Raw genomic sequence first — 26,948 nt, 5'->3', positions numbered from 1 at the left:
ACCTTAAGTTTACCTGGACCATCTCTAACACCTCTCTCCCCTTCCTGGACCTCTCTGTCTCCATATCGGGCAACCACCTAGAAACCAATATTCATTTCAAGCCCACCGACTCCCACAGCTACCTAGAATACTCCTCCTCCCACCCACCTTCCTGCAAAAATGCAATCCCCTATTCCCAATTCCTTCGCCTCCGCCGCATCTGCTCCCAGGATGAGGCATTCCACTCCCGTACATCTCAGTTGTCCTCGTTTTTCAAGGACCGTAACTTCCCCTCCTCGGTGGTCGAGAACGCCCTCAACCGTGTCTCCCACATCTCCCGCACCTCATCCCTCACACCCCGTCCACGCAATAAAAACCAAAAAAGAATCCCCCTCGTCCTCACGTACCACCCCACCAACCTCCGGATCCAACGCATCATCCTCCGACACTTCCGCCATCTGCAATCCGACCCCACCACCAAAGACATCTTTCCCTCCCCACCTTTATCTGCTTTCCGGAGGGACAACTCTCTCCGTGACTCCCTTGTCCGCTCCACGCTCCCCTCCAGCTCCACCACACCTGGCACTTTTCCCTGCAACCGCAGGAAGTGCTACACCTGCCCCCATACCTCCTCCCTCACCCCCATCCCAGGCCCCAAGAAGACTTTCCACATCAAGCAGATGTTCACCTGCACATCTGCCAATGTGGTATACTGCATCCGCTGTACCCGTTGTGGCTTCCTCTACATCGGGGAAACCAAGCGGAGACTCGGGGACCGCTTTGCAGAACACCTACGCTCGGTTCGCAACAAACAACTGCACCTCCCAGTCGCGAACCACTTCAACTCCCCCTCCCATTCCTCAGACGACATGTCCATCCTGGGCCTCCTGCAGTGCCACAACGATGCCACCCGAAGGTTGCAGGAACAGCAACTCATATTCCGCTTGGGAACCCTGCAGCCCAATGGTATCAATGTGGATTTCACAAGTTTCAAAATCTCCCCTCCCCCCACCGCATCCCAAAACCAGTCCAGCTCGTCCCTGCCTCCCTAACCTGTTCTTCCTCCCACCTATCCCCTCCTCCCACCTCAAGCCGCACCTCCATCTCCTACCGACCAACCTCATCCCGCCCCCTTGACCTGTCCGTCCTCCCTGGACTGACCTATCCCCTTCCTAACTCCCTACCTACACTCACCTTTCCTGGCCCCATCCCCGCCTCTTCGACCTGTTTGTTTCCTCTCCACCTATCCTCTCCTCTATCCCTCTTCTATCCGCCTCCCACTCTCTCCCTATTTATTTCAAAACCCCCTTCCCCTCCCCCTTTTCTGATGAAGGGTCTAGGCCCGAAACGTCAGCCTCTCTGCTCCTATGATGCTGCTTGGCCTGCTGTGTTCATCCAGCCCTGCACCTTGTTGTCTTTGTTTCATATCTTGATGCCTTTATCTACTAAAAATGTTTTGTAAACTTAAATTATCTCAATGTCCACAGCTTTATTTAAGGGTTTCAGATTTATTAGAAGTTCACTTCCTGGTTTCATTTCCGTATGGGCTAGGTCTATACATCTTTGGCCTGGAATTTCCCAACAGAGGAAATTGTTTCACTGTGTCAACCTGAACAAATCCTTTTTTGTATTTTAAAAATATCTTCCATTTAAATATTTGGGAGTACAAATCAGGTTTATGCAATCTGTTCTCCTAATTTAATCCTTTCAACTGTGAAATATTTCTGGATGATCTGTGCTGCACTGTACTCCATCCAATGGCAGTATATCTTTTCAGAAGTTTGTATTCAAAGCTTACTGGGGTGCTCCTGTTGGGATCTCACTAGGGGTTTGAATGACAAAAATACCACTTCCTAACTTCTATAATTCCTCTCCTTTTGAGATAAAAGACCAAGGGTGGGAATTCATCTGCATTAGGCTCAAGTAAGAACCAGGAGCCCGTAGTGTGGGGAACAGACACTTTCCTATGATATTTCCTAAATTGTACAGTGGGAAGCATGTGGATCTTCAATAGAAAGGCTTCCCACTTGAAAGCAGCAGTAGCATGACCTGGATGCTCACTATTTCCACCTTATTTAAACTTCCTGAAACCAAGAAAAAATAATTTTTGTGGTTAGGTTAATCACGATGGAGGGTGTGTCCCTCGATACTAGACAGGCACTAAGGGTCACTAAGCATGCTTGGAATCTTGGCACCTGATCTACAGTTGGGAAACTGCCTTTGAGCATCTGTGCTATTCCTGTGGGGCACTGGAGGTTTAGCAATCAGCATTACTGAATGTTTTATACGGGTCGCTTGGCTACCCTACTGCTTGCAGCATTGTCATCTGCCCCATTCCACCTTTGGGAAAATGGCCTCAGATTGTAATATAGGTCACCTTGCAGGACAGTGGCACTGTTTTCACTATCAGTCTGCCTCCTTGCCAAATCCTGTTAGACCCTAAATAGTTCAATCCATCATTTTATTATCCTTTCCGGTTGTGTTTTTGTTCTTGTGTGCTAGCTTTCAGTGCTTGTATTGCTGTTTAAAAAGTTATTCTGATATCTCCAAAATGGCTAATCTCCCATTTTCACCCATATAACCCTATTTGTTCTTAGTTTGCTCATGCAGTGATTTGTTTCTTTGTAAGTTGTGCTGCCCTTTTCACAACTCAATCTTTTAACCCAGTCTTATCTGCAGATTTGGATATACAGCTCTCTATTGTTCATTCAAATCATTACCATATATGATTAAAAGGTGAGACTTTAGTAAAATTTCCTGCCAAACCTCACTTGTCATACCCCACCAATCAGAGAACTTTTCCTTTCACTGTATCTCTATCTCCTGCATTGTAACTAAATGGGACCTGATGTGTATAGGTAGAACATAAGAACTAGGAGCAGGAGTAGGCCATCTGGCCCCTTGAGCCTGCCCCACCATTTAATAAGATCATGGCTGATCTTTTTGAGACTCAGCTCCACTTACCCGCCCACTCTCCATAACCCTTAATTCCTTTACTGTTCAAAAATTTATCTAGCCTTGCCTTAAAAACATTCAGCGAGGTAGCTTCAACCGCTTCACTGGGCAGGGAATTCCACAGATTCACAACCTTTTGAATGAAGAAGTTCCTCCTGACCTCAGTCCTACATCTGCTTCCCTTTATTTTGAGGCGATGCCCTCTAGTCCTAGTTTCACCTGCTAGCAGAAACAACCTCCCTGCCTCCACCTTGTCTATTCTCTTCATAATCTTATATGTTTCTATAAGATCTCCCCTCAAGGCAAGGCATTAATTATTATTTTACACCAGTCTTTGCAATGGGCTTGGTGTTGAATAATCCACCAATGGCCCATTCGCATTCTCTAAAACAAGTTGTTTTTTTTTTTAAACTATCCTCTATAAAATACTTATTAAGCTTCTCTGCCAGTTCCTCACTTTTTCAAATCCAGAATGGTCCAAAATGTTTGACCCTGTTCTTTCACGCTGTTTCCTGAACATTCTCCTACCTGTAAATGATATATTCTACCTGCTTTGTCAATCGAAGCCACATTTGGCCAGGAGGCTCACTAGTCAACAGCCCTGGGTCCATTCTAAGAAGTTTATTTTTGTATTTTCCCAGCTAACTTTAGACACCACATTATTTCAACTATTGTAATAGTTACTGCAGAAAGCCTCAGTAAATTGTCTGTAAACGTCATCCTCATTCTTTCTCACTTTGATGTATAATGTAGCATGAAACTTACTATTAACTTGTAACCCCACTTTGAGATTAGCACAGAAATCTGAAACCTGTATTATGTCGACAAGTGTAGCTGACGTGTGGGGATTATGAAGGCACCTAAGCTTAGAGATGAATGCCTGCCTGAGCTGAAACAAAAGGCTGTGGGTGCCCAGGGTGTTTATTTTGGGCAAGAGTATTTAGAAGCTTGAGGAGTATAGTTGAAGTTAGTCTCTGGCCCTGGATCAAGGCCAAATAATTCAAATTGGTTGCAGAGGGAGTTATATGTGGAGAAAGTGAAAATGAGTATGATAAATATAAGTGGTCAAGCTTGTGAAATAATAAAGGATATTGGATATAAAATAAAATGTTATCCTGTTTCAGACCAGTCCAGTTGGTGGCAGTGATTATTCTAGTTCCATAATTCAGCAGTGTTGAATGTATTATGGGTAACCATAGTCTGTTGAGATTCATTGAGTATAATTAGTGTTTTAGGAAGGAATTTCCCCAAGTTTTTGCTTTGAGCTTTTTGCCTTTCCTAGCATGTAGTATACTAGTGTTTGTAAGGATGATGGACTGTCTTAATGGAAGGTGTGAAGCATTGGCCTCATGGTATTTTCTTCTCTTCCTTTTCCTTTCTATGTAGCCCAGGAAACATTTGCCACCATGATAAAATCTCTTTTCCGTGGCAGGAATTAAATATCCTTAATGAATGAGACCTCCTTACGTTTTTGAATTTATGCAGGATGTTTATAGTTTCTAGTTTTGTTATGGTTGAAGTCAAGTTGTTAAGGTTGCCATGTCATATCCTTCCAATCTAATTAGTGAGTCTAGTTCTCCAGTCATCATTTCTCGTGCTTTCTACGCGTGTGTAGAAGAGCTGCAGTTCTGATCCTGTTAGGTTTCACAGCATTGTTTTGTTCCCATTTTTATTTCTCATCAATCTCTCTATTTGCCCCAGGTTCTATTTTCTTGTCCCTTTGGAATGACAATTTAGAATAGTGTCCCACTTCACTACACTTGTACTTAATTCTTTTATCAATGATTTGCCCCCTCCATCAGCATTGCTAGTTCAAGCATTTACATATTCTAAAAATATTTCAGTGTAGCTGAGATGAGCAGTTTCGAATGCTTATTTTATGTAATGGCTAAAGATAAATCCATACGTCTAGCAAACAGACGATCCTTAGCTCATTGTTAATTCTCACTGAAGTGGTGTTTTGGTAATTGCCTGCACTGATTTGAATTGCAGTGATGAAAATCAAGATTTGATCTGTAATGCATGGGGCAGCACAGTTATGAACTAAATGGGGGATCATGTCAAAAAATGTGATCATCTGACTAGTTACAAAGGGGGTTTCAAAAGCTTAATATGTGATTGCTTTTGGTAGTATCAAAATATTTGTCTTATGCTTCATCTGTTTTTTTCTCTTTTTTTTTTCTTTCCTGTTTCTCTTGCAGCAAATACTGGCCATTGTTTGTTCTTTTCTTTTACATTCTTTCTCCAATCCCCTACTACATAGGAAGGAGAGTAGTTGATGATACTGATGCAGCAAGCAGTGCATGTAAAGAACTTGCCATATTTCTCACTACAGGCATAGTCGTCTCAGCTTTTGGGCTGCCTATAATTTTTGCAAGAGCACAATTGGTGAGTATCGTTGCCACATTACTATACAATATGGACTCTGAACAGTTTTGCAAATGGGGGAGACAAGTAATGGTTGATATTTTTATACTATTGCAATTAGTTGCTATATTTTAAAGTGCTGACCAATATATTGGCCTGGATTTTGCAGTCAGTGATGAAGCAGTGGTATTTGCTAGGTACAATGAGAAACAAAAACTTAACTAGTTTGTTAGCTGCAGTGGGAACTTCACCTGGCTGTAGCAATGTCCACATGAAGCAATTTGAGAGGTCAATCAGCAAGATGCATTGCCACACTCCTCCCACTGTCACAAGTTGAAGACATGCCTTTTAAGGTTGGTCTTCAGCTGAAAGGCAGGTGATGGTTTACTATGGTATTAAACATATTTTTTTTTAAAGAAAACTTTTTTTTCTTTAAAACCTGTCGGGGGCAGCGTGGTGGTTCAGTGGTTAGCACTGCTCCCTCACAGTGCCAGGGACTTGAGTTCAATTCCAGCCTCGGTCGACTGTCTATGTGGAGTTTGCATATTCTCCTTTTTTTCCTGTGTGGGATTCTGGCATGTGCTGTTGTTTCCTCCCACAGTCCAAAGATGTGCAGGTTAGATGGATTGACCATACTAAATTGATAATAGTGTCCAAGATGTGCAGGCTAATTGGATTAGCCATGGGAAGTGTGGGGTTACAGGGATAGGGTGGGGGGCTTGGTCTGGTTGGGATATTCTTTAGAGGGTCAATGCAGATTTGATGGGCCAAATGGCTTCTTTCTGCAATGTGGGGATTCTATGATTCTGTTCTATGAAAATTTTAGATATGTTAAAACTTTCAACATCCAGTGGCTGCTCCTCAAGAATATCTTCGCCAAAGTGCCTTGGTTAAATGAGAGCTGAGAGTCATAGAGCTGTACAGCATGGAAACAGACTTGTTGGTCCAATTTGTCCATGTCGACCAGGTATCCTAAGTTAATATAGTCCCACTTGCCAGCATTTGTCCCATATCCGTCTAAACCCTGATGCCTTTTAAATGTTGTAATGCAGATGCCTTTTAAATGTTGTAATGTATCAGCCTCCGCCACCTCCTCTGGCAGCTCGTTCGATACATGCACCACCCTCTGTGAAAAAGCTGCCCCTTAAATCCCTTTTAAATCTTTCCCCTCTCACCTTAAACCTATGCTCTCTAGTTTTGGACTCCTGTACCCCAGGGCAAAGAGCTTGACTAATCAGCCTGTCCATGCCCCTGATGATTTTATAGGCCTCTATAAAGTCACCCCACAGCCTCGGATGGTCCAAGAAAAATAGCCCTAGCCTGTTCAGCCTCTCCCTATAGCTCAAACCCTTCAACCCTGGCAACATCCTTGTACATCTTTGTGAAACTTGAACAAGTTTCACAACATACTTCCTATATCTGGGAGACCAGAATTGCAAACACTATTCCAAAAGTGGCGTAACCAATCTCCTGTACATGACCTCGTAACTCCTATACTCAGTGCACTGAGCAGTGATAGCAAGCATACCAAACGTCGTCTTCACTATCCTGTAAACCTGGGAATCCACTTTCAACATTGAACCTGCACTCCAAGGTCTCTTTGTTCAACAACCCTCCCCAGGACATTACCATTAATTGTATGAGTCCTGCCATGATTTGCCTTTCCAAAATGCAGCAGTTCACATTTATCTAAATTAAACTCCACCTGCCACTCTTCAGCCCATCTGATCAAGGTTCCAATGTACGCTGAGATAACCTTCTTCACTGTCTACTACACCTCCAATTTTGATATCATCTGCAGACTTACTAACCATACCTCGTATGTTCACATCCAAATTGTTTGTATAAATGATGAAAAGCAGTGGACTCGGCACCGATCCTTGTGATACACCGCTGGTCACAGGCCTTCAGTCTGAGAAGCAACCCTCCACCACTACCCTCTGTCTTCTACCTTCCAGCCAGTTCTGTATTCAAATGGCTAGTTCTTCCTGTATTCCATGTGATCTAACCTTGCTAACCAGTCTACCGTGCAGAACCTTGTCGAACGCCCTACTGAAGTGAATATAAATTACGTGCGCCTCTCTGCCCTCATCAATCCTTTTTATTACTTCTTCAAAAAACTCAATCAAGTTAGTGAGACACAATTTCCCATGCACAAAGCCATGTTGACTATCCCTAATTAGTCCTTGCATTTCCAAATATATGTAAAATCCTGTCCCTCAGGATTTCAACAACTAGCCCGCCACTGATGTCAGGCTCACCAGTCTATAGCTCCCTGCTTTTCCTTACCACCTAGCTTAAATAGTGGCACCATGTTAGCCAACCTCCAGTCTTCTGGCACCTCACCTGTGGCTACTGACCATACAAATATCTCAGCAAGGGGCCCAGTAATCACTTCCCTAGCTTTCCACAGACTACTAGGGTACACCTGATCAGGTCCTGAGGATTTATCCACCTTTATGCGTTTTAAGACATCCAGCACCACTTCCTCTGTAATATGGACATTTTTCAAGATGCCACTATATATTTCCCCATGTTCTCTATCTTCCTTATCCTTCCCACAGTAAACAGTGATGCAAAATATTCATTTAGCATCTCCCCTGTCACCTGCGGTTCCACACATAGACGGCCTCGCTGATGTTTCTCTAGTTACTCTTTTGACCTTAATGTATTTGTAGAATCCCTTTGGATTCATCTTAACCCTATTTGCTAAAACTATCTCATGTCCCTTTTTTTGCCCTCTTGATTTCCCTCTTATTTATACTCCTACTGTTTTTTTACACTCTTAGCGATTCATTTGATCTCTGCTGTCTATACCTGACATATGCTTCGTTCTTTTTCTTGACCAAAACCTCAATTTCTCTAGTCACCCAGCATTCCCTAGACTTACCAGCCTTGCTCTTCACCCTAACAGAGTTATAGCTGGGGGAAAGGCAATTATGAGGCGATGAGGCAAGATTTAGGATGCATAGGATGGAGAAGGAAACTGCAGGGGCTGGGCACAATTGAAATGTGGAGCTTGTTCAAGGAACAGCTACTGCGTGTCCTTGAGAAGTATGTACCTGTCAGGCAGGGAGGAAGTGGTCGAGCGAGGGAACCGTGTTTTACTAAAGAAGTTGAATCTCTTGTCAAGAGGAAGAAGAAGGCTTATGTTGAGATGAGGCGTGAAGGCTCAGTGAGGGCGCTTGAGAGTTACAAGTTAGCCACGAAGGACCTAAAGAGAGAGCTTAAGAAGAGCCAGGTGGGGACATGAGAAGTCTTTAGCAGGTAGGATCAAGGAAAACCCTAAAGCTTTCTTATAGGTATGTCAGGAATAAAAGAATGACGAGAGTAAGATTGGGGCCGGTCAAGGACAGTAGTGGGAAGTTGTGCGTGGAGTCCGAAGAGATAGGAGAGGTGCTAAATGAATATTTTTCGTCAGTATTCACACAGGAAAAAGACAATGTAGTCGAGGAGAATACTGAGATACAGTCTATTAGACTAGACGGGATTGAGGTTCATAAGGAGGAGGTGTTAGCAATTCTGGAAGGTGTGAAAATAGATAAGTCCCCTGGGCCGGCTGGGATTTATCCTAGGATTCTCTGGGAAGCTAGAGAGGAGATTGCAGAGCCTTTGGCTTTGATCTTTATGTCGTCATTGTCTTCAGGAATAGTGCCAGAAGACTGGAGACTAGCAAATGTTGTCCCCTTGTTCAAGAAGGGGAGTAGAGACAACCCTGGTAATTATAGACCAGTGAGCCTTACTTCGGTTGTGGGTAAAGTGTTGGAAAGGATTATAAGAGATAGGATTTATAATCATCTAGAAAGGAATAATTTGATTAGGGATAGTCAACACGGTTTTGTGAAGGGTAGGTTGTGCCTCACAAACCTTATTGAGTTCTTTGAGAAGGTGACCAAACAGGAGGATGAGGGTAAAGCGGTTGATGTGGTGTATTTGGATTTCAGTAAAGCGTTTGATAAGGTTCCCCATGGTAGGCTATTGCAGAAAATACGGAGGCATGGGATTGAGGGTGATTTAGCGGTTTGGATCAGAAATTGGCTAGCTGTAAGAAGACAGAGGGTGGTGGTTGATGGGAAATGTTCATCCTGGAGTTCAGTTACTAGTGGTGTACCTCAAGGATCTGTTTTGGGGCCACTGCTGTTTGTCATTTTTATAAATGACCTGGATGAGGGCGTAGAAGGATGGGTTAGTAAATTTGCGGATGACACCAAAGTCGGTGGAGTTGTGGATAGTGCGGAAGGATGTTGCAGGTTACAGAGGGACATAGATAAGCTGCAGAGCTGGGCTGAGAGGTGGCAAACGGAGTTTAATGCGGAAAAGTGTGAGGTGATTCACTTTGGAAGGAGTAACAGGAATACAGAGTACTGGGCTAATGGTAAGATTCTTGGTAGTGTGGATGAGCAGAAAGATCTCGGTGTCCATGTGCATAGATCACTGAAAGTTGCCACCCAGGTTGATAGCGTTGTTAAGAAGGCGTACAGTATGTTAGGTTTTATTGGTAGAGGGATTGAGTTTCGGAGCCATGAGGTCATGTTGCAGCTGTACAAAGCTCTGGTGCGGCCGCACTTGGAGTATTGCGTACAGTTCTGGTCACTGCATTACAGGAAGGATGTGGAAGCATTGGAAAGGGTGCAGAGGAGATTTACCAGGATGTTGCCTGGTATGGAGGGAAGGTCTTATGAGAAAGGCTGAGGGTTTTGAGGCTGTTTTCGTTAGAGAGAAGAAGGTTAAGAGGTGACTTGATAGAGACATACAAGATGATCAGAGGATTAGATAGGGTGGACAGTGGGAGCCTTTTTCCTCGGATGGTGATGGCTAGCACGAGGGGACATAGCTTTAAATTGAGGGGTGATAGATATAAGACAGATGTCAGAGGTAGGTTCTTTACTCAGAGAGTAGTAACGGCGTGGAATGCCCTGCCTGCAAAAATAGTAGACTCGCCCACTTTAAGGGCATTTAAATGGTCATTGGATAAACATATGGATAATAATGGAATAGTTTAGGTTAGATGGGCTTCAGATTGGTTTCACAGGTTGGCGCAACATCGAGGGCCGAAGGGCCTGTACTGCGCTGTAATGTTCTATGTTCTATGTTCTAACAGGAACATACTGTCTCTGGAATCTCATTATCACATTTTTGAAAAGAAACTTTTGAAGGATTTAATGTAAGACTGAAGTATCATTTTATACTTTGTATTTTGACTTAATGTTGCAGATTAGAAGTAAAAGAAATAGTTTTTACTCCCCTAGTAGCTGCATATTATATTCTTTCTTTGAAAGTTCATGCTCCAGATATTGAGCTGTATTCCATCAGCAATGTAACTCTGTTAATCCACAAACCTGAATGCCCTGCTCGACCCATTGTCTCCGCCTGCTCCTGCCCCACCGAACTGATCTCCAACTATCTGGACTCCATTTTCTCCCCCTTGGTCCAGGAACTCCCTACCTATGTCCGTGACACCACCCACGCCCTCCACCTCCTCCAGAACTTCCAATTCCCCAGTCCCCAACACCTCATCTTTACCATGGACGTCCAGTCCCTCTACACCTGCATTCCCCACGCAGATGGCCTAAAGGCCCTCCGCTTCTTCCTGTCCCGCAGGCCTGACCAGTCCCGCTCCACTGACACCCTCATCCGCTGAGCTGAACTCGTCCTCACCCTCAACAACTTCTCTTTCAATTCCTCCCACTTCCTACAGACAAAGGGGGTGGCCATGGGTACCCACATGGGCCCAAGCTACGCCTGCCTCTTTGTAGGTTACGTGGAACAATCCCTCTTCCATACCTACACCGGCCCTAAACCCCACCTCTTCCTCCGTTACATTGATGACTGTATCGGCGCTGCCTCGTGCTCCCACGACGAGCTCGAACAGTTCATCCACTTCTCTAACACCTTCCACCCCAACCTTAAGTTTACCTGGACCATCTCTAACACCTCTCTCCCCTTCCTGAACCTCTCTGTCTCCATATCGGGCAACCATCTAGAAACCGATATTCATTTCAAGCCCACCGACTCCCACAGCTACCTAGAATACTCCTCCTCCCACCCACCTTCCTGCAAAAATGCTATCCCCTATTCCCAATTCCTTCACCTCCGCCGCACCTGCTTCCAGGATGAGGCATTCCACTCCTGTACATCTCAGTTGTCCTCGTTTTTCAAGGACCGTAACTTGCCCCCCTCAGTGGTCGAGAACGCCCTTAGCCGTGTCTCCCACATCTACCACAATTCATCCCTCACACCCTGTCCATGCAGTAAGAACCAAAAAAGAATCCCCCTCGTCCTCACGTACCACCCCATCAACCTCCGGATCCAACGCATTATCCACCGACACTTCCGCCATCTGCAATCCGACCCCACCACCAAAGACATCTTTCCCTCCCCACCCTTATCTGCTTTCCAGAGGGACCACTCTCTCCGTGACTCCCTTGTCCGCTCCACACTCCCCTCCAGCTCCACCACACCCGGCACTTTTCCCTGCAACCGCACGAAGTGCTACACCTGCCCCCATACCTCCTCCCTCACCCCCATCCCAGGCCCCAAGAAGACTTTCCACATCAAGCAGATGTTCACCTGCACGTCTGCCAATGTGGTATACTGTATCCGCTGTACCCGTTGTGGCTTCCTCTACATCGGGGAAACCAAGCGGAGGCTCGGGGACTGCTTTGCAGAACACCTACGCTCGGTTCGCAATAAACAACTGCACCTCCCAGTCGCGAACCACTTCAACTCCCCCTCCCATTCCTCAGACGACATGTCCATCCTGGGCCTCCTGCAGTGCCATAACGATGCCACCCGAAGGTTGCAGGAACAGCAACTCATATTCCGCTTGGGAACCCTGCAGCCCAATGGTATCAATGTGGATTTCACAAGCTTCAAAATCTCCCCTCCCCCACCACATCCCAAAACCAGTCCAGCTCGTCCCTGCCTCCCTAACCTGTTCTTCCTCCCACCTATCCCCTCCTCCCACCTCAAGCCGCACCCCCGTATCCTACCGACTAACCTCATCCCGCCCCCTTGACCTGTCCGTCCTCCCTGGACTGACCTATCCCCTCCCTAACTCCCCACCTACACTCGCCTTTACTGGCCACATCCCCGCCTCTTCGACCTGTTTGTTTCCTCTCCACCTATCCTCTCCTCTATCCATCTTCTATCCGCCTCCCACTCTCTCCCTATTTGTTTGAGAACCCCCTTCCCCTCCCCCTTTCTGATGAAGGGTCTCGGCCAGAAACGTCAGCCTTTCTGCTCCTATGATGCTGCTTGGCCTGCTGTGTTCATCCAGCCCTGCACCTTGTTAACTCTGTTAACCAGCATGTTTGATTAACCAACATGACCCTTTCCTGCACATGCTGGATCATTAATATTTTACTGTGGTTGTATCTTTTCACTTCTCTCTACCTGGACTTTGTCGAGTTAAGAACAATACTGCCCAGAGTACACCAACAGTATTCTAATTGAATTTCCAAATAAACAATATGGTAGGCTCCTTAACAAATTTGGAACATTTTAAACCATGAAAAAGACCAAATGGTAACTCCATAAAATACATTCACACCCTATGCCACACTAGTATTATGCGATTTCCCTTCCATTCTCTGCTACTTTGGGACTGCACTGAAATAGTTCTGGGTGAATGAGAATGTTTATCCAGTCCTATCCTCCTGCAGTCTTCAAATATGTAGAAAAAGGATGTTTATAAGATATGATTTACAATTGTTACTACACCACTTACAAAAAAAATGCCTCTGACTCAAGTGCTAATCCTTCAATTTGGAATTTGCTTAAGGTTTAATTTTCCAAATTGATATCATCTTCAATGACATTGAATCAAGTGATAATTCACACTGATATCAATAATGGATTCTCTTCAATAAACCTCTTCATACATTCTTCATAGATTCTTTGTATTTTTTGTAGTTATATGTTAAACTGAGCAAGTATGTCCATACTTGCACATCTAGGTCAACACTAATAATCGTTTTCTCCTGACTAAAAATGAGAAATGGTTCAGTTCGAATGAACTTGTCTCTTTAGGATGGACACCATTTTCACCTCATTTATGATGTTTAAACCTCTGTGTTTTGGTATTTAAGTGATAAAATGCACACTCGAATCCCACACTATATAGTAAGAGGTTTGCTTTAAACCATTCTCTTCTTTCAGAGGTATTCCCTTTTTATCTGTCCCTATTTAGATATATGGTGAGGCAATGACATAATATTAATGCCCAGAAGCGCAGGCTAGTGTGTTCAACTCCCACAGTGCCAGCTGATGAAATTAAATTCAGGTAGTTCAAGCAGATGCCTGGTTACAAACTGGTTCCATTCCCTGAGAATGTTTGTAAGTTGGTTTGTATATGCAAGTTGGAACACAATACAATACAATATAAAATATTTGTTTGGAAGCACGAGAAAACAATCACATGTCAGATCCTTAAAATTATTCGTACAGTGGGATCTTGTTAATAATTATGAGCATTCGTAAGTTGGATGCTCATACTTTGGAGACCCCCCCCCCCCGTAAGTGTATTTCATGTGGGGCATTGCTGCCAATCCTTAATTGCTCTTGAGAAAATAGTGGTTGGCTGCTTTCTTCAATTGCTGCAATCCCCAGGGTGTAGTTACGTTGACAGTGCTGCTTGGGAGTTTCAGGATTACGACCAAGCAACATCGGAAAAACTGGCGATATAGTTCCAAGTCACTATGCTGTGATTTTGAGGGGATCTCGCTGATGGTGATCTTCACGATTTTAGTTTTGGAAACCCAAGCAAAATTAACCTAAGCAAAGCATGTGGAGAGGGACGAACATTAATCCATTGCTTCCACAAATCTTCCAGATTATGACCCCATTTCGTGACTTGAAAATTGTCACAACCCCTCATTGAGCAGTGTTTAGGGGCTGAGGGCTGAAAGCTGAGGCCTGTTAGAGTGGGACTGCAGCTGTTGTAACCGTGATAGAGTTCCACAGTGGCCAATGGTCAATCAACACGACACCAGTTAGGTTATGACCCTCCCTTTTGCCCGCCCTGCAATAACCACGGTAAGCATCTTTTGCATTTTCATAACATCTCAAACGTGATATGTGTCGAAAGATTGGTTGCAATTTAACATCATTAGGACTTTTCTAGAAATGAAAGGTTATTTTAGAGGTTTGTAGATCCATGTATATTGGGGGTAAACAAAAAAGAAGGCTATCTGATCCCTGTTTCTCCTCTAATGTTCACTTCAAATTTACTCTTCATAGGTCTCTATTGTGTGAGCATGACAATATTACAAGCAGATTAATTTTTCATCTACCATCTTATTCTAGGTAAAGTTAAGCTTTGTCAGAGTTACCTTGTCATCTTGCTCCATTCTATTTGACATGTCAGTTTTACTGACTTCATTTCTAATGCTTTGCTTCCTCACATTTTATATTTCTTACTGTTCTTTTTATTTCTATTCCTGTTATTTCCTTCAAGGTCTCTCTCTTTTTTGTTTGATCCAAATTACACCAACTCCTCAAGATTGCTACTATATAATCTATTGTCTCTCCATCATACTTTACTCTCTCTCTTTCCCCATTCCCTTCACGGGGTGATTCTTTTCATCTTTGTTTCCCATGCGTGCTTACTAACACTGTGAGGCTGCCAAAAAGGTCCAGATTTCTCAACTTCCCGCCTTGCCTGACGTTAAACTCACCACTTGTCATCCCTCTAATAAGAGAGCAGCTATGGTTCTCTAGGACTGTGGCAATTCTACAAACGCTGTGAATCAGCTGCAATTTCTGAATTTGCATTAGAGTTTACAGTTACTTGCAGAACTGTGCTCACAGGTAATCTGGAACTTGGAACAGGAGGCTTTCCTCTGGCTGAGGCAATGCTATGGGAAATCTTAAATTCACAGAATCATAGAATGGTTACAGAAAAGAAGCAGACCTTTCAGTCCATCAAATCCATGCTGGCACTCTGAATATGATCTGGATCACACTATTTCCCCGTTTTGATTTTTGTGTCCGGGACATAACTGTATAATTTTCTACATTGTTGAGTAAATGTCAGTGTTGTGGCTGTACTGGAACAGCTTGACTAGAAACATGTCAAATTCTGGAGTACAAGTTTTCGGTGCTGTTGCTGGAAGGTTATTGGGGCCCATGACCTTTGGAATGCCTTCAATTTTTTTGATATCACGTGGAGTGAATCAAATTGGCTGAACAGCGCTATCCATAACCTGGCATTTCTAGCTGGAGATTGTTTGCAAATACTTCAGCTTAATCACTTGCACTGATGTGCTGGATTTCCCCATCATTGAGAATGGGGGTTTTTGTGAAGCCTTCTCCTCCAGTAAGTTGTTTAATTGTCCACTATCATTAACAACTGAATGTGGCCAGACAGCCACAGACTGTTTGTGGAATCACGTGGCCCTGTCTATCACTTGCTGCTTATGCTGTTTTGGCAAAGAAGAGGTGCTGTAGCTGCACCAAATAGAATCCTCACTTTTAGGAATGCTTGGTGCTGCTTCTGTCATGCCGTCCTATACTTTTCATTCAACCAGATTTGACTTCCTAGCTTAATGTTATTGGTAGAGTGAGAGATATGCTGGGCCATGAGATTGAAAATTATGTTGCGAGTAGAATCCTGCTGCTGTTAATGGCCCTCATCTCCTTGTGGATCCTGAGTTGTTAGATGTGGTCAAAGTCTAACCCATTTTTAATAATGTTAAATAACACACAGGTGGGTATCCTCCGAATGTACAATATGCTTGGTCTCTACAAGGAACTCACTACTGCTGATACAATCATGATACATGCATCCACAGCAGGTAGATTAGCAAGGCTATGTATGTTTTACTCTCATGTTGGCTTCCTCACCACCTGCCACAGGCTCAGTTGAACAGTTATGTCCTTAAGGGCTGGACCAGTTTGGCTACTGGTGCTGGATGTTGAAGTACATTTTTTGCGTTTGCCACCCTCGGTGCTTCTGTGGTGATTATCAGTAGACTGTTGCCATGCTCAGTGTGATTTGATGTGGGGTCTAGTCAATGTTCAGGAGTCACTGGAAACCTTAAAGGAGAAACTGGATAAGTATTGAAAGAAAAAATGTTTAGGCTATTGAGAAACAGCAGCGGACATGGGACTAGTCATATAACTTTAATAAGAAAATTACTGAACGGTTTACTATGCTGCATCATTCTATAGCTCTCTGTAATTTTCCACTCCTGAGAGAAAACAAACAAACAAAATAATATGTTTGCTTACAAAAGCAAAATACTGTTAATTTTGGAAATCTGAAGTGAAGACAAAAAAATGCTAAAATACTTAGCAGGTCTGACAGCATCAAGAGAAAAAAAAACAATAATTAATCTTTCACACCTGTGACCTTTCACCAGCCCTGAGAAAAGTCAGATGTATAATAATTTTGAGCAAGTGCAAGAAGGTGTGGGCTGGGAGATAAACAAAGGGATTGGAAGATATCTATATTGGTATGAATGACATCATAACAGCCACAAACACAAACCTAAGAAGCAAATGAGAGGAAAAAACAAACCAGCAAAGAAACAGATAAAATGAAATAGACGTTGTGATCTAACATCGTTGAATTCAGTGTTGCACTTAGACAAAAGATGAAGTGCTTGCTACTCAACTAGCTATATGTTGAATTTGACTGAAACGCTACAGCAGGACAGAAACCACGGTCAGTGTAGGAACAAGATTGGGAATTAAAATGCCAGGTAACAAAAACAGACAAGGCAATGCTTTCAAAATGAACTGAGGTGTTTAACAAAACAGTCACTCCACATACGTTTGGCTCGTGTCCAAGAGAACACATTTTCAATAAATAGAATCACAGAATGATTACAGCAGAGGACGAGGCTCTTTGGCTGATCATGTCTGTGCTGGTCCTCTAAAGATGTAACTCATCGACCGTTATTTCACTGCCTTTTCCTCATAGCTCCAGCCATTCTTCCTTTTTGGGTAATAATTTGACTTTCCATTTGAAAACTTCAATTACAGAGTCACAGACAGAAACTTTACAGCACAAAAGGAAGCCATTTGACCCATTATGCCTGCACCAGTTTGTTAAATGAGCATCAGCTACCTAATGCAAATTTCTCACTTTTCCCCCATAGTCTGGCATGTTACATTTTATCTAAAGCATCCATTGGCCACTTGAATCCATCACACTTCCAAGCAGAGCATTCCATACCTTAACTACTTGCTGAGTGAAAAAGTTTTTCGTCACTTCATTCTCCATTCTGTTACAGAACACTTCTAAATCCCTGCCTCCCTAACCTGTTCTTCCTCCCACCTATCCCCTCCTCCCACCTCAAGCCGCACCCCCATTTCCTACCTACTAACCTCATCCCGCCCCCTTGACCTGTCCGTCCTCCCTACCTCCCCACCTACACTCACCTTTACTGGCTCCATCCCCGCCTCTTTGACCTGTCTGTTTCCTCCCCACCTATCTTCTCCTCTATCCATCTTCTATCCGCCTCCCCCTCTCTCCCTATTTATTTCAGAACCCCCTTCCCCTCCCCCATTTCTGAAGAAGGGTCTAGGCCCGAAACGTCAGCCTTACTGCTCCTATGATGCTCCTTGGCCTGCTGTGTTCATCCAGCTGTACACCTTGTTGTCTCAGATTTTCCAGCATCTGCAGTTCCTACTATCTCTGATACCCTTTCTGTTTCTGTTCCTTTTATAAGCGGTTACAGTTTCTCCCTATTAATCCTTATGATTTTGCAAAATCATATCAGATCTCTTCTTGGCCATCTACTACTCTCCAACAAGAATAGTGCCAAATGTTTCTGTCTATCCTCATAATTGAAGTTTCTCATTCCTGGAACCATTCTTGTAAATCGCTTCTACAATCTTTCCAATGCATTCACATCTTTCCTGTAATATGGCACCCAGAACTGTACACAATACTATAACTGATTGGAGTACTCTAACAATTGTCTAATACAATTTTGACATCAGCTCTCTAATCTTGTACTCTGCCTCTGTTAGTAAAGGAGACGATGCTGTGTGCTTTACTTACTGCTGTCTCTACTTATTCTGCCAATTTCGATCATCTGTGAACGTATACACCCCATTCCCTCTATTCCTGCACTCCCTTTCAAATGTGCTTCTATTTCAAATGGTCTATGAATGTTTTTCCTCTTGCTTGAGTGCCATCTTTGAGCTAGGTGAAGGTGATTTGATAATTAGAACTCTGGCATCCTAAGCAAGTGGCTGGCCCAGCAGAGTTGATGTCAGATGGTCATAACTTGATGCTGATGTTAGTATGCTTGTCAACCCAGCTGATGCAGAAAATCCATCTTAAACAGCATTGATGGTATGTGAGGTTGTACCTATACGGAGTCCAAGTTTCGGAGCCATACAGAAGGGTCAGAAGGGTGACTGCCTCATACGCAAGAATCTTGGTATCAGCACAGCTATCACAGTCATCAAAGACTCTCATCCTTAGGCATCAGAAGATGGTGCTCGCATATTGGATGCAATGTTGAATTGCTGCATCGATATCAGCATTAAATGAGAGGTGGCCTCCCAGGTTGGAGAAATGCTCCACATTTGGGAGCATTTTTCTGTTGATCTTAATGGAGCGATGGACTCAACTTGACCTGTTCAGGATTGAGTCATCTTGACGTTGAGATTGAGACCAATTCTTCGGTATGCTTCCCCACAGGTGTTAATTAAGGCTTCAAGATTCTTTTGAAGAGTGCAGATATGAACTTGTCACCCCCATACTGCAGTTTCGCAAGTGAGGTTGGTTTTGTTTTCTTCTTGGATTTCAACAGGTTGAGGTGGAAAAGTTTTCTGTCCATCCTGTAGACGATGTCCACACCAGTGGGAAGCTTAGCAAATTGCTGCAGATGCTGGAATCTGTTCTGAAAACAAAAAATACTGGAAATCACAGCGAGTCAGGCAGCATCCATGGAGAGAAAGCAAGCTAACATTTCAAGTCTAAATGACTCCTCTTCAGAGCACATCTGGACTCGAAGCGTTAACTTGATCACTCTCCAAGGATGCTGCCTGACTGGCTTAGAAGCTTCTGTTCTTGACAGGACGACGAATGGGAGCAATGAAGATGGAGAAAATGATGGGGGCGATGACACATCCCTGCTTGACCTCAATTCTGTCATAATACCATCTGTGATAACTGGCACTCGCGTCCTCTTATGAAGGAGATGGGAATGTTGATGAATTTCTCTGGAGAGCGGCTTTAGATAGGATCTCGAATAGCACTTCCTGATTGACTAAGTCAAGGCTTTGGCCAAATTGATAAAGGCCAAGTAGAGTGATTGGAATTGAGCCCACTTTTTGGAGGTTTTGAACAGTGAAAATAATGTCCATAGTTCCACGGTTTGATCGGAATTAATATTGACTTTCAGGAAGGATTTCCTCAGAGACTGGGAGAAGGTGCCTTGCGAGAATTCAGGTGGTGATCTTCTTAGTGATGGAGAGTAGGGAGATTTCTTGGTAATTCCCACAGTCCACAGCAAGGTGGTGGTGATGCCAGCATCCCTAAGATCAGCAGGGATCTTTCTTTGTCCCAGATTTTCAGTTACAGTTGATGGAGATGATGGGTAAACTCTGCTCTTCTCTAAAAATCTTTGCTGGAATCCCATCTCCTCCTCTGGCTTTTCCAATCTTCATGTGTCTAATGGCAGCTTCAATTTCTGCCACACTAGTTGGCATTCCAAGATCATCTTTGGGGACTTGGGAGATTTCCTCAGACATGTCCTCATCGACAAATACATCGTGATTTAGGAGTTCTTTGAACTGTTCTCTCCATCAGAGGCTGATTTTTTTGTTTCTGCCTCTCAAAAGAGTTCCATCCTTACTCTATCAGTTCGAGGTCAAGGCTGTTGAGTCCATATATTATCTTGGTCCCACTGAATAAACCCCAGGAATTGTGTTTGTCATCAATGAATTGCAGCTCCTTAGCTTTCTCAGGCCATTATTGGTTCTTGATTTCCTTCATTCTTCTTTGTAACTTACCTTTGCGGTTTGATGAAATTTCCTATTTGACTCATGGGTGATATTGTTTTGCCAGGCATGGAGAACTTTCCACCTCTTGTTTATAAAGTCTTGGATGTTGTGGTAATTTTCTTTGAACCGGTCTTGGTGTTTCCTGGTCTTGCACCTGATGGTTTCTTCACAGCATGAAATGATAGCTGTCTTCAGCTCTTTCCAGATTTCCTCCATTCTGTTAAAATAAACACTTCGGAGATTTTGATGAAGACACTGTTGGAATTTTGCTAGTGGGCTCAGCTCTTGAAGCCACTCAGTATTGAGCTTTTTCTCTGAATTGTTTCTTCAACTGCTTCTGGTAACATTTGATGGAGGTAGAGGAATGGATGAGTCAGAAGTCTGTCCAACTGTTGTCTGAACTGATCGTTGCTTTGTAATGAGGACATCCTTTTAGACTCAGGATCATAAGATGACATAGCCAGTTATATGCCAGTGCTTCAATTGTGGATACCTCCAAGAAGTTTTGAACTTTGTCTTTTTGGCAGAACAGCCTCAGAAGGAGGTGAGGAGCATAAGTACACAAAATGAAATGGATGTAGTTAAGGACCCTGTCAACCATGATCAAGAATATTTGTGTGATGAGAAAGGAAGATCTATCAGAAGCATAACGATGAACTTTTTCATAGTTTGTGCTTGCTATTGTGACATTTATACCAGTTGTAGACACGCATTTTGTTTCTTTACTTTTCCCTTTCCCACGCCCCTGCGTTTTGTAGCATGAAACCTTTTGTAATTTAATCTGTGCTGCCCTCCAACAAAACATAGACAATATCTTTTGTTCTTCCCACCCTCGTCTCTTTCACTGGTTCAAAATCAATTACTCCTCTTAAATTTCCCAGTTCTGATGAAAGGTCACAAACTTGAAGTATTAACTCTGTTTCTCTCCACAGATGCTATCAGACCTGCCAAGTATTTCCAGTATGTTGTACATTTGTTGATTTTTATTTAGGCAATCAAGAAGCATCTCACACTTAAGTGTATTATGAAGTCTGTGGTCTGGGTTTCCATATGAGTTGTCGGACAGCCCTCTTGTAAACGCGAAGGTAGAACTTTTTGTCTTTATTTTCTTATGGGATGTGGGCATCACTGGCAGAAGAATATAAAAAATAGGAGCAGGCCATTCAGCTCTTCAAGCTTGTTCTGCAGTTCAAGAGGATCATGGCTGGTCTGCCCTGGGCCTCTCTCCTCTTTCGTGTCAGCTAATCAGAGCCCTCAATACCATGATATTTCAAAAATATGTCTGCTTCCCTTTTAAATACTTTCAATAATTTAGTGTCCACAAGAAATGTTCACTCCCTTCTAGGAGAGGTAATTCCTTTGCATCACAGTTTTTAACGTGTGTCCTCTTATTGTGTAACTACATCCCTTAGTTTGATATTCCTCCATGAGTAGAAATATCTTCTCAAAATCTACCTTGTCAAGCCCTCTCAAAATTTTGTTAGTTTGATTTATTGTTGTCATATGTACCAAGATACAGTGAAAAATGTTTGTTTTGCATGCTATATGAGCAGACCGTACCATACAAAGTGCATCAAGGTAGCAGAACAGAGTGCAAAATACAGTGTAACAGCTGCAGAAAAGGTGCAGAGAGAGAGAGAGAGAGAGAGAGAGAGAGAGAGATCAGAATTAACATTTGAGGTCAGTTCAAAAGTCTGATAACAGCGGGGAAGAAGCTGTTCTTGAATCTGTTTGTACATGTATTCAAACTTTTATATCTTCTGCCTGACAGAAGAGGGTGGAAGAGAGTTTAAGATTCTTATATACACTAATAAATAAAGGCTTAAACTCCTTAACTTTTCTTGATAAGTCAACTCCTTTGTCCCAGGAGTCAGTTTAGTGTCTCTCTTTTGAACTGTATTCAATAGTAGTACATCCATCCTTAAACATGATTTATTAAAGTTGTACCTGATATCCAGGTGTGGCCTCATTTAACACCCTATACAGTTGTAACAATTTTTTTTTTAATAGAATCCCTACAGTGTGGAAGCAGGCCCTTTGGCCCAACAAGTCAACACCGACCCTTGAATCATCCCACCCAGACCTATGCCCTTATAATCCACCTAATATACCCATCCCTGAACACTACGGGCAATTTAGCATGGCCGATCCACCTAGCCTGCATATCTTTGGACTGTGGGAGGAAACCGGAGCACCCAGAGGAAACCCATGCAGACACGGGGAGAATATGCAAACTCCACACGGACAGTCGTCCGAGGGTGGAATCGAACCTGGGTCCCTGGCGCTGTGAGGCAGCAGTGCTAACCACTGAGCCACCATGCTGTCCTTCCATGTTTTTTTTTAAACTCCAACCCCATAGCAATAAAGGTTAAAGTTCCATTTCCCTTGTTAATTACTTGCAGCACTCTGTGCAAAATTTTTGTGTTTCACACACGAATACTCCTATCCTTCTGCTGCACTTTTTTGGAAGACTCCCTCATTTAAGTAATCAGCTTTTTGGTTCTTCTTGCCAAAATGCATTACTCCATACATTAAACTTCATCTGCCAAGTTTTCATACACACACTGTACTCATCAATACCCCTTGATTATTGCTCATGTCTTCATCACAACGTGCCCTGCCAGTTTTTAGTATCATCAGCAAACTTGGATATGTTGCACGTTGCCATCTCCTCCAAGTCCTTAATATAGATAGTAAATAATTGAGGCCCTTGGACTAATCTTTGTGGAACCACACTCCAATATTTACATCTTTCCAACCTGAGAAAGACCCATTAATCCTACTCTTTTCTGTGTTAACCAATCCCCAATCTATGGTAATACATTACCCCCAGTTTTAAGAGGTCCTATCTTGTACAATAATCTTTTATGTGGCACCTTATTGAATGCCTTCTGGAAATCCAAGTGCAGTACATTTACAAGTTATTTTTATTTTATCAAATCTGCTTCTTCAATATTCAATAAACTATAGTAAATTAGTCAAACATGAATTCCCTTTTACAAAACCATGCTAACTCTGTTTGATTGCATTAAGCTTTTCTAAATATTCTGTTACTTTCTTCCTTAATAATGGACTCTGTACCATTTTCCCAACAACAGATAACTGGCCTATAGTTTCCTGCTTGAACAGAGGCATTTCATTAGTGGTTTTATAATCTGCTGGAATCCTTCTAGAATGTAGCGAATCCTGAATATAAAATGTTTTTTGACACCAATGATGCAATAATATTTGCCGACTGAACATTCACATTTAAAAAGCCGACACTTAAAAAAGATTACAAATAAAATTTACCTAACCCTTGTTTCTATGATCCAATATATACTTTCATTGAGTAATTTAGTTTTTTTTATTAATTATTAATGCTTTTTTGAAATAAATAGGGAGTGGCACTTTTTTTACTGCCTCTAAGTTAAAGTATTAGCTATTGGACAGTACAGGCATACCCTTCAATATGTTGAGAATATTTACTTAAGTGAATCTATGCCTAAAGGAAATTCTAGAGCAAGTTTTTAAACTTAATACTGTACAGGATGTAGGACCTCTGAAGTGTGACAAATTTGCATACAGCACATACTTTCAATACGTTCAGAAATAGGAATGTATGCTTAAATTGTCAGGAAGTGCATCCAAGCCTAAGAATTTTAACATACTATTTAAAAATAAAGAACACATTTGCCCTGCTTAACCATCATCTTGCAGTACTAAACAGATGGAGTTCACAACTTGAAACATCTTGCTGTTTTTCTAACATTTATGCATTCCTTGTAGAATCGTGACCAAATTTATACACTCTGTCGTCTAATGCAGTTTCAAGATCTGTCTATTAGTTTGGTAGTGCAAATCTGCTTTCTATATCCCTGTCATATATATTATCTTAATTACTTCATTACGCTACTTGGACATTAACCTAACCTAGTCTAAAATTAACTATTGTGTTTTTTTGAATCATCTCGTTCTAATTCTAATCTGTTGTACATGCATCTCCAAATTGTTTTGGACAATGTGTAGTCATTTGCATTTGTCAGTACAAAGTGTAATTTGTATAGCTATTTTTGTAAATGTTTAAACCGTCTGGATTGTGCTATGACTGCAAGATTGTCAGATTTGCCAATAATGTTAACACGCAAGGCACAACTTTGTAGATGGACGTTGCTTGTTTTATGCAAATAAGCAACAACCTAGCAAATGAAATTTTACAACAATTAATCCTAGCTTTCAGGGTGGGAAATGCTTCTTTCTCTCACTGCTGATGGCCCATTATCAAATTTTTATAGTTCTGATGAAAGATTATTCCTGTAGGGCTGGAAGTTTGTTTTGACAACAGGACCCTGATGATGTAATCAGATTCATGCCTCAATCCTGCACTGCTCTGCGTAGTCATCCATCACAACTGTCAATGAAATGACACGTTTATGGCCAGTGTGCAAATATACCATCCAAGTAAGGGCTGTGAGCAGCCTTTTGAAGTTGAATGGCATCCTCTTCTGATACAGGTAGGGCAAGAGAGGTGCAAGTGGGACATGCCCTTTCACTGCTTTTTACACATTTCTAAAATTGAAATGGCTGCATCAACTAGACCACCATTGTGGTACAATAGCATGGGTGTTTATTGGGCCATGGTCTGCATGCTTGAGACTGTGTCGCCAGGAATCTGCTGGCCTTCACACACACTTCTGGGAGGATAACCATCACTCTATCCACCCTCCTCCCTTTATAAATGGCCTGGAGGTGAGAAAATCCAACCAAACTGGTGCACTGTTTGACACCAGGAAACTTTGACCTTGTCTGTCTTTGTCACTACCTCCCTACTACTTTCCAACACCCAGCCTGAGATGTTAACTTGTCTCTAGAAATGCTAACTGAGCATTGCCATCATTTTTTTTGTTCAGTTTTAACACTTATTCAATCACAGTTAGTTTAATTGAAGGTTTTATAAGATGATCTTTATTAAAGGCTCCTGAAAATTAAATAAACTGTATCATTGTCTCCTTCAATCTGTATAATCTTAAATTGTTCAGATGTGTCCATTTCACTTAATTCACTTCTATTGACTATGATTTACTTTAACCATGTGTATTACAAATCAACTGTGTGAGACTTCCATTTGTTCAAATGTTTCTATTTAGTTTGTGCGCTTGATCCCACAATATATAGGAGATGGTTCCTAACAGACCCTAGATAGAATTTACATCAGATGGAAAATGTGATTGTTAAATGTGAACGACAACGTCTTAATACTTTGATGTATTCTATGTTAAATCACAGACAGGATACCAATACAAAAATTACAAGATTATATTGAATATTACACACCCTTAAACCAGTGTTGTATCAAGCTCGGATGTTTTTGGTTACAGATGTGCCAAAGTATTTATGTTTAAACTGTTACTTCTTTAATATAATTTCAGATTCAATGGGGAGCATGTTCTCTGGTGCTGACGGGCAATGTAATCATCTTTGCAACCATTCTGGGATTTTTTATGGTTTTTGGCACTAATGACGATTTTAGCTGGCAGCAATGGTGAGAGATACACATGCCAACGTTTGCTGGAGGGAGAATGTTCACATCTGGAATTCATCCAAAAAAAGACTGCGATAACATCAACTACTGTCCAACACCAGATACGCTGATTTGTTACATTTTCCACTGACATTTGATAGTCTGCACAAGTGTGCATTTGTAAGTGACTGTATCCTTCTTTGTTAGCCTAAATATTATCTCCATATCAGGACATGGTTTGATTTTGCAATCCCTACTGGTGCAACATTAATAACCATATCATAAAAATGACGAAATCAATTGCAACTTCGTAGGAAATATTTTTGAGAAGAAACAACTGTTTGATTTGTTACTTTGTAAGCTTGGACGTAAAGCTTTGATGAACTAACAAAAGGGACTTATTTTCTTTTTAAATCAAAGTATTTGCTGCCTTTTGTGTTTTCAGTGTACACAAGTGGTGCTTGTGTGTACAGTAAGATTTTAGTGCTATACTATAAATTTGGTTTCAGTGTTGCATGCTGTATTATACTTGACCTTTTACTGTGTTCATTTTTTACGCAAAAAATCAGTATCAAGTCAAAACTGAAACTTGTACATTCTACTTGTCTTTACAATTGGTGAATTGTTTACTTTTATCATCATCGTTCTCAGCACATTTATGAAAAGTGTTAAGTCAGTGTGCCTAGTAAAGCTGCTGAAATATACTTTTGAGAATTGTACTCATCTTATTGATAATTGTGACTTGTGTTCTATGCATCTTAAATATCTTGTATTTCTGTATGTTTTTAATGTGAACTGAAATTATAATATTTTTGTAGACTTTGAGAGCATGAATGTCGATGACCGGAGGTCCACCCCTTTAGTTACCCTAACTCAATTATGAAACTGATTCACTTAGTACCATAACTTGCCAGTTACAGCTCAACCCTTTACTAAAGCCCTACAGATAAAGAAATTCCTAACTACTACTACAAAAGTCCTTTTTCTTTTGGTGGCAACTCTTTGCCACAGCCTGTCAACCTGAGAATAACCTGGTATCTATCTGTTAACCAATTCTCAATTCATGCTAGAATATTACCTCCAAATTCATTTGTTCTAAATTTGTTTACGAACCTCTTGAATGGGACATAACTGAAGGTCTACATCCACTGATGGTCCTTATCTATTCTGCTAATTACAG

At 42.1% G+C, this 26,948-nt stretch overlaps 1 protein-coding gene across 1 annotated transcript; it reads left to right on the top strand.

Annotated features, from left to right (window-relative positions):
• The first annotated feature begins 2,106 nt into the window (after window positions 1-2,106).
• On the top strand, window positions 2,107-26,544 carry LOC109917088 (leptin receptor overlapping transcript like 1). The gene is made up of 3 exons (XM_048619750.1): window positions 2,107-2,113; window positions 5,066-5,322; window positions 25,677-26,544. The coding sequence occupies exons 1-3, from the start codon at window positions 2,107-2,109 to the stop codon at window positions 25,791-25,793; spliced, it is 381 nt and encodes a 126-aa protein (XP_048475707.1). The 3' UTR covers window positions 25,794-26,544.
• The last annotated feature ends 404 nt before the right edge of the window (window positions 26,545-26,948 follow it).

Source organism: Rhincodon typus, chromosome 3, assembly GCF_021869965.1.
Source record: "Rhincodon typus isolate 14 chromosome 3, sRhiTyp1.1, whole genome shotgun sequence".
NCBI classification, from domain to species: domain Eukaryota; kingdom Metazoa; phylum Chordata; class Chondrichthyes; order Orectolobiformes; family Rhincodontidae; genus Rhincodon; species Rhincodon typus.
Note: the sequence above shows the minus strand (reverse complement) of the source record. Positions and strands in the feature narration are given on the sequence as shown.